This window comes from Periplaneta americana, chromosome 13, assembly GCF_040183065.1.
Source record: "Periplaneta americana isolate PAMFEO1 chromosome 13, P.americana_PAMFEO1_priV1, whole genome shotgun sequence".
NCBI lineage: Eukaryota > Metazoa > Arthropoda > Insecta > Blattodea > Blattidae > Periplaneta > Periplaneta americana.
Window position 1 is genome coordinate 80,134,989 of NC_091129.1, and position 15,591 is coordinate 80,150,579.

Below are 15,591 nucleotides of genomic sequence, written 5' to 3' on the forward strand. Positions count from 1 at the left end.
TATTGTACTCCAACCAGGTGAAAGTCTCAGGGGAATGAGACGCAGCGGGGAAATGCTATGAATGAATGTTTATGTCATAGTATGTCATAAGGTCACACAAGTGGGTACACGCAACTCCATTGGCTAACTCTCAAATCACAAATAATAACAATGATACACACATACTTATACTAACCTAATCTTAAGTATATTGAATAAATTAAACAGTCTGTGCTTATCTAGTCTTACATTTACAGCATTAACGTTTTCAGTACGTGTGTACCATTTTCAAATGCGAATGCCTGTTACATTTAAATAGGTCTGCGTAACTGTGGAATTGGAACATTCATGAACATTATGGATGCTGTTAATGAAACTACATGAAACACAACTTAAGGATAAAATATATAAAATACATATGATAACAATAGTTCACGTGATCTCTTCGATGACATGTTGTTAGAGTAGTCTTCTCTTAATGTGGAACATCGTGGTTAAATATTATAAAATGTCCAATAGAATGGTAAATGTTAAAATTAACTTGCACTGATAATCACTATAAAACACTGTAGTCTTGTTGAGTAGTATTAATGTTCATTTATGTTCGTATATGCTATATGTTGCACTATTTCCCGTTAGATATGTCGTACGTAATGTAGGTTTTGTATTACCTGGTTGTGACTTGGTGGTAGAGTTGTTAAAACAGGTACAGAATTCTTAGTGACCTCGTGCGGTTTTCAGTCTAGCCTTTATGCACTGCGAACATTACGTACGACATATCTAACGGGAAATAGTGCAACATATAGCATATACGAACATAAATGAACATTGATACTATTCAACAAGAGTACAGTGTTTTATGGTGATTATCAGTGCAAGTTAATTTTAACATTTACCATTCTATGGGATATTTTATAATATTTAACCACGATGTTCCACATTAAGAGAAGACTACTCTAACAACGTCATCGGAGTGATCACGTGAACTATTGTTAACATATGCATTTTATATATTTTATCCTTAAGTTGTGTTTCATGTAGTGGTAGTTTCCTAGTACCCGGTACTCGTTACATAGGCCGCTTTTATGTTTACACAGTGGCTCCTTTTTGAAAAGAATTTTAATAGTTTGTTACTAGATGTGATTCTAGTCAGTTTGTAATATATTTTTGAATGTGTTCTTAGGTTAGGTTAGGTTAGGTTGTAGTTCATTTCCGACAAAAGAAAATATTTTCATCATTATCTATAATAATGTGTTCTTAGATTAGGTTAGGTTCGGTTAGGTTAGTTTAGATTGTAGTTCATTTCCGACAAAAGAAAATATTTTTATCGTTAACTATAATAATGTGTTCTTAGATTAGGTTTGGTTAGGTTAGGTTAGGTTAGGTTAGGTTATGTTAGGTTAGTTTAGGTTCTAGTTCATTTCCGACAAAAGAAAATATTTTTATCGTTTTTCTTTTCAGAAAGGAACTACTGTGTAAACACAAAAACGACCTATGTATTGAGTACCGGGTACTAGGAAATTACCCATGTAGTTTCATTAACAGCATCCATAATGTTCATGAAGGTTCCAATTCCACAGTTACGCAGACCTATTTAAATGTAACAGGCATTCGCATTTGAAAATGGTACACAGTACTGAAAACGTTAATGCTGTAAATGTAAGACTAGATAAGCACAGACTGTTTAATTTATTCAATATACTTAAGATTATAACTTGCTTATCGGAAACTTCACACATAATGAAATTAATATACTAACCTAGTTACAAAATTAGATCACGGTTGATTTACTGGTCTTGTAAGCCCTCCTTACAGGAAATAACATATAAAGGAGAGCGCATGCTTTTTAAACTGACGTTATAACGATAATATTATCTATCTACTTCGCTCCAATAGATGACGCAATAGTAAGCACATTCCTTTCACGGTTAATTTCCTGGTTGGAGAAAAGTTTTCACACAAAACTGTGAATGAGGCATCTTAAATGGTGGTGTATTTTTAACCACAAAGCAAAGCTAACGAAAAACCTGCCTGCATGTGAATGGCATTTAGTATTCTGTGCAGACTGTGGCGATTTCTTGGTTTTCGATGTTACAATTTTCCGTGATTTTTAGCAAGATATATAAAATTCAAAATTACTACAGTATAAAGGCTTGTGCTTTTGTATTTTCACTTTCACGACTTATATAACCGGTTTTATTGTTTTTGAATATGCGATGAAATGTAAAATTTTATCAAAATGCGAAATTGTTTACTAAAATACATTTAAATGCGAAACCGACCATTTTTATAATTATGTTTATCTTATAAATTACATTTATAAGTATATTCTTTTGTTTTTCTAAAAAAACCTATAAGTCTGTGTAAGCTTGCATAGTGCGGATGGCACGAATTGCAGAAATACTTTTTTTCCAAGAGGTTCGTAAACTTTTTAACACTACCATTGTTGGTCAGATTTTATCAGTTGATTTGAAAAGTTTATGTGAGAGATAAAATGGATACCATTTCCCTGGAATGTTAACAAGAATAGCTTTGCTGAGCAACATGATCATTTTCATAACCAAATTGTTAAAAATATTCAGATAGTAGAGAAGTGGAATGCGTGGAAATGTTGGCTTTAAAATGCTTAAGTACCCAGAATTCACTCAAGCAGTTCAAAGAAGTAGTATATGGGGTAGATACGTAGATGCTGAAATATTTCTCAGTAGATACAATTCAACTGTAAGTGATAGGAAAAGAAGAATGACATGACAAAATGTACAGGTGTGTTCTATGATTCATGTCAATGGTGTCACTGATTCATGAACGTGACTTACAAGGTATAAATAATTAGTACCTTCAGGTAGGTAGGACTGTAATTTCACACTTCTTTCTTTTTAAAGAAATGACCTATCTTCCTATATTAATCTACAGCCCATGTTTTTCTACAAAATGCTAAATGACGAAAGTATAAATCCTAAAAATGTTACATGTTAAAATGAAAATGTGTGTGTGTCTAATGCCTACCCACTTCACTTGGCATGATTCGGGTTCCGCATACTGCAGATAGATGGCAGGACTGTGACCCATTTTCAAATTGCACACTACTTCGGCAGACGACGTTATGCATGATGTGTATCTGTGAAGAGTTATGTCGGGTATTAGGGTGAGTGTATGTTAAGTGTTCGTGTAAGTGTAGTGTAGGGAATGGGTGAGGATAAAGATGAAGGTGAGGAAGGAAGAAGAGGAAACTCGGTGCCGGCACCTAGCCTAATCCTGTCGAACAGCACCAAGGGAGACGCCAGGCTTAACGGTCCCATTCGACGGACGAATCACTATCAACAATGACAATTATGCCTTCCCTTCATATGCACTGCGGAGAGATTTAGGATTTAACCCAAGCATATTGGTACACATTTTAGTGATTGAAATGAAAATGTTAAACTTCTGATTTAAAATTGCAAAACAATCACCAACCCTATCCATTACCTGGGAAAGGCAAGGCAGTAAGATTTCTTGAGTTTTTCTACACAGACGAATAAGATTTAAAAGTGATAAAATATCGAACAATAACATTCTTAATATTGTTTACAGGATATAGATATTATCTAATCAATAAGTAAATGGTTTTATAACTTGTACAGATAAACTAGAAAAAATGGAATACAAAGACGAGTTCGTATGTATGTTATCTATCCTACTGTTATCTCAAAAGCACACAGATATCTTTTCGTTATTCTTTAAAATTAGTCCCCTACATTTGTGACTTATATAATAATAATAATGTTTATACGGGTAGCAACGAATTTTTAATCGGTTAAAGAAGTTTCTGTTACCAAGACGATTGATAGTCAATTCCAGAGAAACTGTGTGACATATTGACGGTAGTATTAATATTGTTCCTACAAGACTTCACAGCTAAGAAAATGCAAAAAGCATATGGGGCTGATCTATCAAGTGACCAGCTGTCATAGAAACGCCTACCTACCACATAGCTTCTGCAATGTACTTAATAAGATCCATAAAACCAATGCTTTTTTCTTAACGTGAAATGCTCTATAGTCGACTGGGAAATGAAATTTTACTTCAATAATACTTTGTAGAATTTGATATTGTAACCTTGGTTAGTTTGATGTCCTCATAAACATTGGGAGATACTTGGATGTTCACTTCATTTGTTTCTAATATTACTTACTTACTTATGGCTTTTAAGGAACCCGGAGGTTTATTGCAGCCCTTACATAAGCCCGCCATCGGTCCCTATACTGTGCAATATTAATCCAGTCTCTACAATCATATCCCACCTCCCTCAAATCTGTTTTAATATTATCCTCCCATCTACGTCTCGGCATCCCTAAAGTTATTTTGTCCTCCGTGCTCCCAAGCAATACTCTAATTACATTTCTGGATTCGCCTATACGCGCTACATGCCCTGCCCATGTCAAACGTCTGGATTTAATGTTTCTAATTATGTCAGGTGAAAAATAAAATGCATGCAGTTTTGCGTTGTGTAACTTTCTCCATTCTCCTGCAACTTCATTCCTCTTAGCCCCAAAAATTTTCCTAAGCACCCTATTCTCAAACACCCTTAACTTCTGTTCCTCTCTCAAAGTGAGAGTTCAAGTTTCACAACCATAATAAAACAATCGGTGATATAACTATTTTTTAAATTCTGACTTTCAACTTTTTTGAGAGCAGAGGTAAACTGTTATAACAATTTTCATTGCAAAATTTCTTATTTTAAGAAGAAAGACACAAACATTAAATTAATAATTTTAATTACGTTCCAGCACAGTGAAATGAGATCTTAAGCATATTCAAACTAAAATTTTATAAAGAAATTGCGATTCCTACACTACGCAATGCTCGTAATTCCGGTCATTAAAATGATTGAGAAAAATAATTGAAGCCGCAGAGATTAAACTTTTATAAGTGTTGCCAGACACACACTGTTGGATAAGGAAGAAATCGAGAATAGTTCGGAACTCAGCATCTTCAAATTAACAGAAAAAATATCAATATAGGATGATAATGATAGGATTGAAATTTCATTTTCGGCTTCTCTCAACAACGGTAATGAAAATGTAACCGTAATTTACTATTCCATTCCAAATCGTTTTAGAACCGGCAGTTTATACCACGTACTTGAAAATCAGTATTATAATTAATTTATTTTGAAATTCATGGTGAAGGTCCACATATTTCTTACTAATAGCGATGTCGAGATGCTGATAAAACATCTGGACATAAACACGAGATAGCCGAGATAGATAACAACAAAACAAAACCCTCCAAACATCTATAAATTAATGACTTCACTATAAAAACAAAAATAATCTTAGTATTATTCTAAAGTATTCGGACATGGATTCTAGAGTTACGGCTCTATGGATTTCACTCACAGTGCTACTTTTGGTAGCCAGCATTTGCGAAGGTTATCCGACACGATCTGACAGAAAACACGAGAAAGCCGATGCCTCGTGTGGTTATCAGGTAAGAAAAACTGATACATATTTACGGTAAAATTTCCTATTTCCGTGATACCCCTAATCCCGTGATACTTTTTAAAAATTGAATGCCAGTCAAAGCTTTGCCGTTCCACTATAGCGACAGACATCTTTCTCGAAAGTATGCATCTTTCGCCTTCTTTTGAGTCATCGGTGAACTTCATAGCAAGATACCCAATCCCGTGACATTCAGTGAAAAAAACGTATCACGGAATTAGGAGTATCACGGAATTAGGCAACTTTACCCTATTTCATATAACGTGTGTACATAAAAATTTCGAACAAATTATTCAAGGACTATCTCACAATGCCAGCTGACGAATACAAACCAGCATATACCACATGTGAATACTGAGTGAGATAGATATATACGATCATAAAAATGTTGAACAATCAATGTAAGGTTTATCCTACATGACAGGAATGCAAGTAGATCATATTATACTTTACAACAAGTTCACATACAGTGTCTACATAAAAGTCCTGAAATTATCACTTGGTTGAAAGACAAACAGTATTTCATGTGAACAGAATCAGCTTCCGTCCTTTTAAAATATCTGCTGTAAAGTTACATTGTCAGAATCAAACTCAGACGATATTACCGCAAGGCATAAACTACAGTATTTTTAGAATACAAACAACTAATTATTGAAATCAGATTGAATTAGTAGATGAAATTATTGGGGAACATCAGTGCGGTCTTAGGCGTAATAGGTCGACTATTGATCAGATTTTTTGTATTCGACAGATATTGGAAAAAAAATGGGAATATAAGGGTACAGTACATCAGTTATTCATAGATTTCAAAAAGGCATATGACTCGGTTAAGAGAGAAGTTTTATATAATATTCTTATTGAATTTGGTATTCACAAGAAACTAGTTCGATTAATTAAAATGTGTCTCAGTGAAACTTACAGCAGGGTCCGTATAGGCCAATTTATATCTGATTCACGGTGAGCTAAAGCAAGGAGTTGCACTATGACCTTTACTTTTTAACTTCGCTCTAGAATATACCATTAGGAAAGTTCAGGATAACAGAGAGGGTTTGGAATTGAACGGGTTACATCAGCTTCTTATCTACGTGGATGACGTGAATATGTTAGGAGAAAATCCACAAACGATTAGGGAAAACACGAGAATTTTACTTGAAGCATGTAAAGTGATAGGTTTGAAAGTAAATCCCGAAAAGACAAAGTATATGATTACGTCTCGTGACCAGAATATTGTACGAAATGGAAACATAAAAATTAGAGATTTATACTTCGAAGAGGTTGAAAAATTCAAATATCTTGGAGCAACAGTAACAAATATAAATGACACTCGGGAGGAAATTAAACGCAGAATAAATAGGTTATGGGAAATGCCTGTTATTATTTGGTTGAGAAGCTTTTGTCATCTAGTCTGCTGTCAAAAATTCTGAAAGTTAGAATTTATAAAACAGTCATATTACCGGTTGTTCTGTATGGTTGTGAAACTTGAACTCTCACTTTGAGAAAGGTACAGAGATTAAAGGTATTTGAGAATAAGGCTTTTAGGAAGATATTTGAGGCTAAGAGGAATGAAGTTACAGGAGAATGGAGAAGGTTACACAACACAGAAATGCACGCACTGTTTTCTTTCTTCTGTTTTCCTGAATTCTCATCCTATTGTGCTACATAATGGTGCTCGCTCTCACATAGTTGTCCTTGTGGCAAATTTACTTCGCAGATGGAATTGGGAAATTCTCGAGCATTCTTCATGCGATTTTTATCTTTTCTCGAAAATGAAATTACCATTTATAGGAGATCGCTTTAGCACCGGACAGGCCATTGTAGCAGCAATAGAGCAGTCTATCGGACGATTAGTGCAACAAGACACTACAAATGACATCCATCGTCTCCCTGAGGTATGGCGGCGGGTTCTTGATGATTTAGGAAATTACTTCTGAGCACTACAACAATGTGACTGTTCGAAAATATCGAACCCCTGTAAGAAGACTTCCACAAGTCAACAGGATTGTTTTCAGAATTTCACCAGCCGTGGCTCATTTTCGAACGTACGTAGTCTGTCTAGTATTGTTGGGATTTTTTAATGTATGTGTTTCAACAAATGTTTTATTTCCAGTCGTGTCCAGCTGTTGATCCGAGCAAACTTAACATCCATTTGGTACCTCACACTCATGACGATGTTGGCTGGCTGAAGACGGTTGATCAGTACTACTATGGAAGTAAGTTAGCAAGAGACAAGTCTATATTTCCATCCTTTCATCATTGTGGCGAAATAATGATGACAATAATAATGGTGATAGTAACACATATACGTTCTGACAGAACTTCACATACATATTATAATACTGCATCGAACATATTGAAAATTATATAGTCTAAGCCAAATCTTTTTCAAAACAAAAGCATTTATTTATGCTATTCAGGATCATTAGTTATCAAACTAAAATAATTACAGAATTAAGGGAGAGAGTCGTTGAGGCAAAACGTATAACGTTTTATTTAAAATACAGATCTTTCCCCAGGAGAGATGTTTCCCTCAGATAATTTCCGTCCGTCTTTTAGTCTTATAGATCGAATGCGACTTCAGAGGAAGTAGTGTGTACATTTCCGTTGGTTTGAGCACTACAAGATTTTGGATTTCGTATATGGACAGATAAGACAGGCTGAAGGGCATCAATTTTAGATAAGCAGTAGGCCTATACAGCTGACTTCCATTCAGTACAATCCAGTTTAGATTATTTCGTAATAATGCGGTACTGGTACATTTTAGAATAGCGAATTTTAATTAATTATGCGTAGGCTATATTATGAAGAAATTATAGGCCTACAAGCAGTGCCGAGTTATATTTATACGGAAATAACTTGTGTTCAAGAACCAGTTGGTTTAATGCTGCAAAATTTGGTGAATTAAGTGGTAGAAACCGGCTCAGATTTAAGCAAAAAAAAAAAAAAAAAGCGGGGAACATAAATAACGTTCTAAGTAAAGATAACCTCGCTGAATGGAGCTAGAATAGTTTCCAACGAAATTGTTAAGGGAATTAGGCAGCTGTATCCAAGATATAAGCATGGGAAGGGAAGAAATAGTTAACTAAAGTCAACAGTAGTTCAAAAATTGAATAAAACGGATCATGTGCCTAGCGTTCAATTCTATCGAACAGAGATGAAATCCTTTCATAATACGTGATGATCGACAGTTCCAGCATTTAAATTGCAAGCCATTGAACATCCGTAATGTGTAATTTTTAAGTCGAGATATTTTATTGTCCAAAGCCCACCTGTTGCATCACCGCTAACAGAGTTGTTAATTTGTCAATATAATATCCTTCTGAATGACGCAATTGTAAGAGAAATCTCTTTCCTGACGTATGTCCGTTATTGTTCTGTAACATCGGAATGCCGCACTATGACAAATTTTGCACTAACAATAGGCCTTATAGGTCCTATTACTAGTAAAACCGATTAAGTCCACCTTTTGCTTATTGTTCTGTAACATCAGAATGCCGCACTATGACAAATTTTACACTAACAATAGGCCCTATACGTCCTATTACTAGTAAAACCGATTAAGTCCACTTTTGCGTAAAATAAGTTAAGTACAGTTCTCGACTTGTCTTTTCGTGCTCTGTTTTCCAGTAAAATCGAATAAGTCCGAAATGTTGTAGGCATCAAACCAATTACTTTAATTAAAAAATTTATTATGATTTTTCGAGCAATAATACAGTTTTAATTGCTGTTTTTACAAAAATGCATTACTGGACGTAACTGGTTTTACTAGTAATACGACGATATTATCTTTAAAAACTTGTTAATAATTGATCATGTTACACATTATTGTACGAGCACAATCCAAGTACGATATTAGAAAAGTATTTAGCAAAAATACACTGGGATATAAGTATACTGACAGCTGAAGAAGTTGGACGTAACATTATTATGGACCAAAGTAATAAAGTGGGGTTTCTGAGACATGTAACATTTCCAACCACGTATAATTTAGTCTTTAAATAGAAAAACAAAACAGAAATTGAAAAAAAAATATAGTAATTAAAATTACACGTCACATAACTGACGACTATATCTTTCCAATATTCATGTCAGCAATAGAAGATGGTCTTGAATGTTTGGACATCAACGACAACAATTTCATGTTATTGTAGAAATCTGCAACGTTGAGTCGGTATGTTTAATAATTTAATAATGATTCAGACTAAAGTTTTCTAAAATTTTATTTAAATATATTTATTGTTTCTGAGTGTGATACAGCCTTCTCTGAAAAATAAACCTGATATACTTCAGTTTTTTGCACATAAGCATAATCACAGGAAGTTTCGAAAATAACAAGTGAAGTTAATTGCATGACCGGACAATGTACTTCTAACACTGAATTAAAAACGACATATTCTATTACCTTCTTTTCGGCTCTATATACTTATGTTCGGTTACGGTCTTAATCTATTCCTAGATTTCATTCTCAACCTGACACTTGGAAATATGGTGAAACTAAAGTAATGCGTTATTTTTTCAGGCAACACCGGAATTCAGAGAGCTGGAGTGCAATACATTCTTGATTCTGTAATTGAGGCTTTACTGAAGAAGCCAGAGAGAAGGTGGGTGTTTCTTAGTTGTTCGTTTATAAAACCCTAATCATAATTGAATACAATTTTTTTAATACATTTGATATTGTGTGATCTTACACATAAAATACCTAAATAAGAAAAATATTAAATTCAGAAATTATAAAACAGAGAGTAAAAATGAAGGAATAAGAAAAACAAAGAAAAACTGTAAAAAAACATAAAACAAAATAAATAAAATTAACAAAAACAAGAAAGGAAGTGATAAATAATTATATTAAAAAAATAGATTTGAGGGAGGTGGGATATGATGGTAGAGACTGGATTGATCTTGCTCAGGATAGGGACCAATGGCGGGCTTATGTAAGGGCGGCAATGAACCTCCGGGTTCCTTAAAAGCCAGTAAGTAAGTAAGTATAAAAGGAAAATAATTGCAAAAGAATCTCAAGGGACAGAGATTCTAAGGCAACAATTTTGAGACAAAATATTTTAAGATAGTGGCTATATTATGAGAAAATTAAAGAAAGATTTAGAAAGAAACGCAATAATAGGTAAAATTTGAAGATGGTAAACTATTAAGGCTGTAAGATTGTAGGACAACAATGTTCTCAGGCATTAAGATTTTAAAACATGAACTTTTGAAGAGGAATTTTAAGCAGAAAGGGGAAATAACTAAACGAACAAGTTTTTTGAGACAGCAAAATTAAAATATGACCATTAAACAAAAAAATAAAAGCAAAAAGATTTAAAGGTATTAAGATTTGAAAGTAGTAAGATTTAAATACGAAGAGCGATTCAATGCGCGAAATATTGAAAAGCAAAAATATGGGAAACGCAAATATTAGAACGCAGTAGAATTTTAAGACGGTTATTCAGCACTACCAGAGCACCATTGTGACAATCTCTGTCTATCCACCCTGAATTTATAACTTTTGTTCAGCAAGCTCACAGTCCAAGTAGTACAGGGGTTTTCCCCACGCACTCCGGTCCCCCTGTGATATCCCTACAATTCTCAGTTATCATTCATTTCGAGTGAAATGTAGGTCCGTCCCTAGTCGTGCACTCTGGATAGTCACTGACTAACTAAGTAGTCTGCGCTTGTCGGCAGTAGCCAATAGCTGCAAGTTACGGACCCTGTCATTGCAAAGAAAAGACAGAAATGTAAGAAGAACAGCTTTGAAGACAGAAACATGTAAAAACTAACATGACTGAATATCCGGTGAACAAGAGAGCGGAGAGGCATCAAATAGAAGTGCATAATTAAATACTAAATTAATATATTATTATATATTTAATGAAGGAACTCGAGAAAGGAGAAGAAAATATGAAACAAAATAAGAAAATATTAAAAAAGAAATAGATTTGTTTTAAATATGCCATCTATTATAATTGTTGAACAAACACATATAGAAAATATAGTCTATTATATTTTATCATATAGGTTTATCTACGTGGAGACTGCCTTCTTCTGGAAATGGTGGCTGGAGCAAGATGCAGAAATGCAGCAAACTGTTAAGGATCTGATCAGCCAGGGACGTCTAGAGTTTATCGGTGGAGCCTGGAGCATGAACGATGAAGCTGCCACCCACTACCATTCTACTGTTGATCAGTTCTCTTGGGGATTGCGGTAAGTTTGTTGCAAGAATTTCGCGAAGAATTTTTACAACATATCTTTCCGGTGAAGGAAAGTTATTGAAGAGACATAGATATACCAGTTTCATTATAATGTAATATATGAATCGCCTAGAATCAAACTTCACTTTGTCCAAATTGTGAAATATGCTTTTAGGACGTTTTTCAGTGCAGAATTTTGCAGAGAATGTGATAAACTGCTCGTTTGGAGTGAAACTGCAATGTAAGTTAGGCCTATCTGTCTTAACTTTAGTAGTAAAACCACCGTTTGGAGTCTAACTGCACTAGTTTTTCGTCTTTCATGAAAAATAAGCTTTTTGGATAAAGTGCAGTTTGTTTCTAGGCGACTCATATATTTATTATTATTATTATTATTATTATTATTATTATTATTATTATTATTATTATTATTATTATTATTATTATTATTATTATTATTATTATATGAAACACGCATAACTATGCAATTTATTCCTCTCCTTACAATGATACAACAGGCCACGTTCTCCTTTCCATTAATTCTTCACCAACATGTGTTTCATACCACCACTAATATTACGATGAACTGTTACCATATTAATAATGCAGCGACAAGAGAAACTTTGAATACTGAAGGTGAATTAAATCGATAAGTAAGTAGCACAGTGATCTTATACCAAGTCCAACTGTCAGGACATTAAATTTAATAATAATAATATTAATAATAATAATAATAATAGTAATAATAATAATAATAATAATAATAATAATAATAATAATAATAATAATAATATTCTCGGACGAATCAGTGAACTTCATTATATCCAGTTATAAAAGGAACAACGTAATACTTTTACTTATTGTATTAGATCGAAAAAAAAATCAGTGTTTCCTATAAAAAATCTTTACGCGCCTGTATCAGAACAGAAATCAGCTGCGTTCGTCCCAAAGTCACGTGACTCATCCGTGTTTCGATTTTGAAACCCCTCAGTATCCTTCTGCGTAGCTTTACACGCTCTCTGTATTATACTAACCCTATAGATGGAACATCCTTCAAACCACCGGCATAGCTCAGTCGGCTAAGGCACTTGTCTGCCGATTCGGACTTACGCTCGGGCGCGGGTTCGATCCCCGTAATATTTCTATCTCGAGATTAGGAGAGGTGGCAGTGCACAACTTCTAATCACTAGATTGTGCACCAATATGACTGGGTTAAATGCCAAATCTCTCCGCAGTGCTTATGAAGAGAAGGCATATGTCACTGTTGATAGTGTGTCGTCTATCAGATGAGGACGTAAAGAGTTGCGACCTCCTTGGTTATATTCCACAGGAATGGGCTATGTGCCAGCACCGGGTTTCCCCTTCATCCTAATCATCCTCACACATTCCTTACAGATACACTCATTCTAAACTCTATACCAGATGTCTTTGGAGCAGATATAAACAACAGAACGAAATGCAAGACAGCGCGGTTCACACAATACTAAATGCCTGTGTATGAATTAAGTGACCGACTACGTTCATATAACGGAAAGTGAAAATTAAAGTAATGTGTCTTTGAACACACCTTCTTGCATCAGTCACTAGTTGTACTGCTGTCGTCTGCTCATATACCGCACAGATGCTAGACGCAATAGAACTGTAGTAGTGGACGCGTCTCTGAATACCGTCTCGTAACCAGGATATGCACGCGCTAGTGTCTACAACGCTCTCAGCTAAGTAATGACTCGCCAACCAATGGGAGAGCAGCGATAACATGAGAAGCATCGAAACTCTATTTATGGTCTGCTCCAAAGACATTTGGTATAGATTGTAGTACACGACAGAACTCTCCACAGATACACATCATGCATAGCGTGGCTGCCGAAGTGGAGTGTACATTGAAAATGGGTCAAAGTCCTGCCATCTATCCGCAATATGCGGAACCCGAATCACGCAAGTGAAGCAGCTAGGCACTGAATACACTATGCACAATTTCAGGAATTTTTTCTTCTCAATTCTTGCGCGATATTCTTGCAATTGGTTTGTAAGAGTAGAATCTTCTGAAGCGTGGAACTTGTAATGAACTCCGTATGTGTCTATCTTCTTGTGTTTCGAGGGAGTTAAGGTACCAAGTAGAAAAATGTAATATCATTCCCAACATGATAAAATAAAAATGTTTAAAATGAACGTATAATGAGAAGATCGATGTCATTTCGTTGCACTAATTTCTTTTCCGTTATGTAATGCAAATATGTGCAGGAAGTTAAATGATACGTTCGGAGCTTGCGGACGACCGCACATCGGCTGGCAGATCGACCCGTTCGGTCACTCGCGTGAGATGGCGTCCTTGTTCGCTCAGATGGGATACGACGGCCTGATGTTCGGACGCCTGGACTACCAGGACAAGGAGAACCGCATTAACACGAAAACCTTGGAGACGGTGTGGCAGGGCAGTGCCAACCTGGGTGAGTGTAAAGGCTGGTTCACAATCAACCGGCAACGGAAATGGTAACGAGAACGGGAACGGAAAATATGTTAAAATATATGTTTTTAAATGTGAACATTCACAATAGTTAATTGTGAATGCTCACATTTAAAAACATTTATTTTAACAATATTTCCGTTCCGTTCCCGTTCTCGTTGTCGTTTCCGTTCCGGTTTATTGTGAACAAGCCTTAACAGTAAGGGATAGAGGTGTGGAGATAAAGGCATGAGCTTGTTGCAAAGACATTCAGAGATAATTGGAAGGGAATTACAAGAGTATCACGATAGAGTTTTGAGAAATTCAGTGAAGAATGGCTCATGAAGGAAAGATGTAAAAGGATATGAGTCGTCTAGAATCATAAGGCAATTAAGCAAAAATTTACATCTCACTAACTGCCATTTCGCAGAATTGTTTTAAATATGCGTTCTTTTGTAATTATAAATATTAATGACTGTTTCAAGTAAAGTTGTTTGTTTGATATAAGTTTATGAATTATAAAAGAATAAGTAATTTTTTTGGGTATTGTGGGTTATAACTGTAGAGGACTCATATATACAAAATGCATATCAAATGCCGCTTGCTAACATCAGGGCGTGATAGAGAACATAGCAATGAAAGTGAAAATAATAAATTCGTGTTCGTATTTCCCCCACCATGATAATGCTTGATTCAAAATTCACTTCAATTAAATATTTGTTATGAGTTTAGCAGTTAATTATCTTGTTCATGCTATTCAGGAATAATATTTGGTTAGATTTTAGAGAAATCCTTGTGACTCCCCCCCCCCCCCCCCCAAATCGAGATTTCCGCGTAAAGTTCTCTTGCATACTCTGTCTCTATTTTTTGTACAGCGGCTTATTTTAAACACTTGGCCTGATTTTTCTTAATCAGTTTGAATTAGTAAATTGTTCCCAGGATTATGCAAGTGGTATATAAGGATTTTTTGCGAAAAATAATAGCTACTTCATTTAAAATCACAAATACGAAATAAATTAGTGTGAACTCGAAGTCAGCACTTACAGCTTTCTTATTCCGATATTCGTAGGCCTATTAGTTGAAGAACAAATTTAAATATGCAGTCCTTTATATCTCCAGTCCCCTGCATTTCTGAGATATTCATAATTATTATACCCGGAAATAGGTCTATTTCTATTTTACATTAAGAATATTCTGTCCAAATTTAATAACTTCGAGGACCAGTCAGGTAATCACAAACCCGAGCAAAGAGCACATCATTGTAATAGGCTCAGTATCTATTCTGATAAAACCATTTGTTAAATGTCGATTAATGAAAGCGAAGTCAAATTTATTTAAAAATTAATGACATTTTAAATGTGAGTTCTTCACGAATAAAAATATCATAAATAATTGTAATATAGGCTACATATAAGTACTGTATGTACGTTTTGACAATCTTTCCTTGTTAAAATATAGTTGGGCTTTGGATTAAGTATACTTTTGTCTGTAAGAACACTACGTATATGTT

The 15,591-nt window shown here is 34.8% G+C and overlaps 1 protein-coding gene across 1 annotated transcript in view; it reads left to right on the plus strand.

Annotated features, from left to right (window-relative positions):
• The first annotated feature begins 5,283 nt into the window (after positions 1-5,283).
• The window catches only part of LOC138712051 (lysosomal alpha-mannosidase-like), a 36,454-nt gene continuing 26,146 nt past the window's right edge, over positions 5,284-15,591 (plus strand). The window contains exons 1-5 of the mRNA XM_069843442.1: positions 5,284-5,451; positions 7,570-7,672; positions 9,979-10,060; positions 11,469-11,654; positions 13,880-14,085. Of these exons, the coding sequence (XP_069699543.1) occupies positions 5,323-5,451; positions 7,570-7,672; positions 9,979-10,060; positions 11,469-11,654; positions 13,880-14,085 (706 nt within the window). The 5' untranslated portion in view covers positions 5,284-5,322. The remainder of the gene's footprint in view (positions 5,452-7,569; positions 7,673-9,978; positions 10,061-11,468; positions 11,655-13,879; positions 14,086-15,591) is intronic.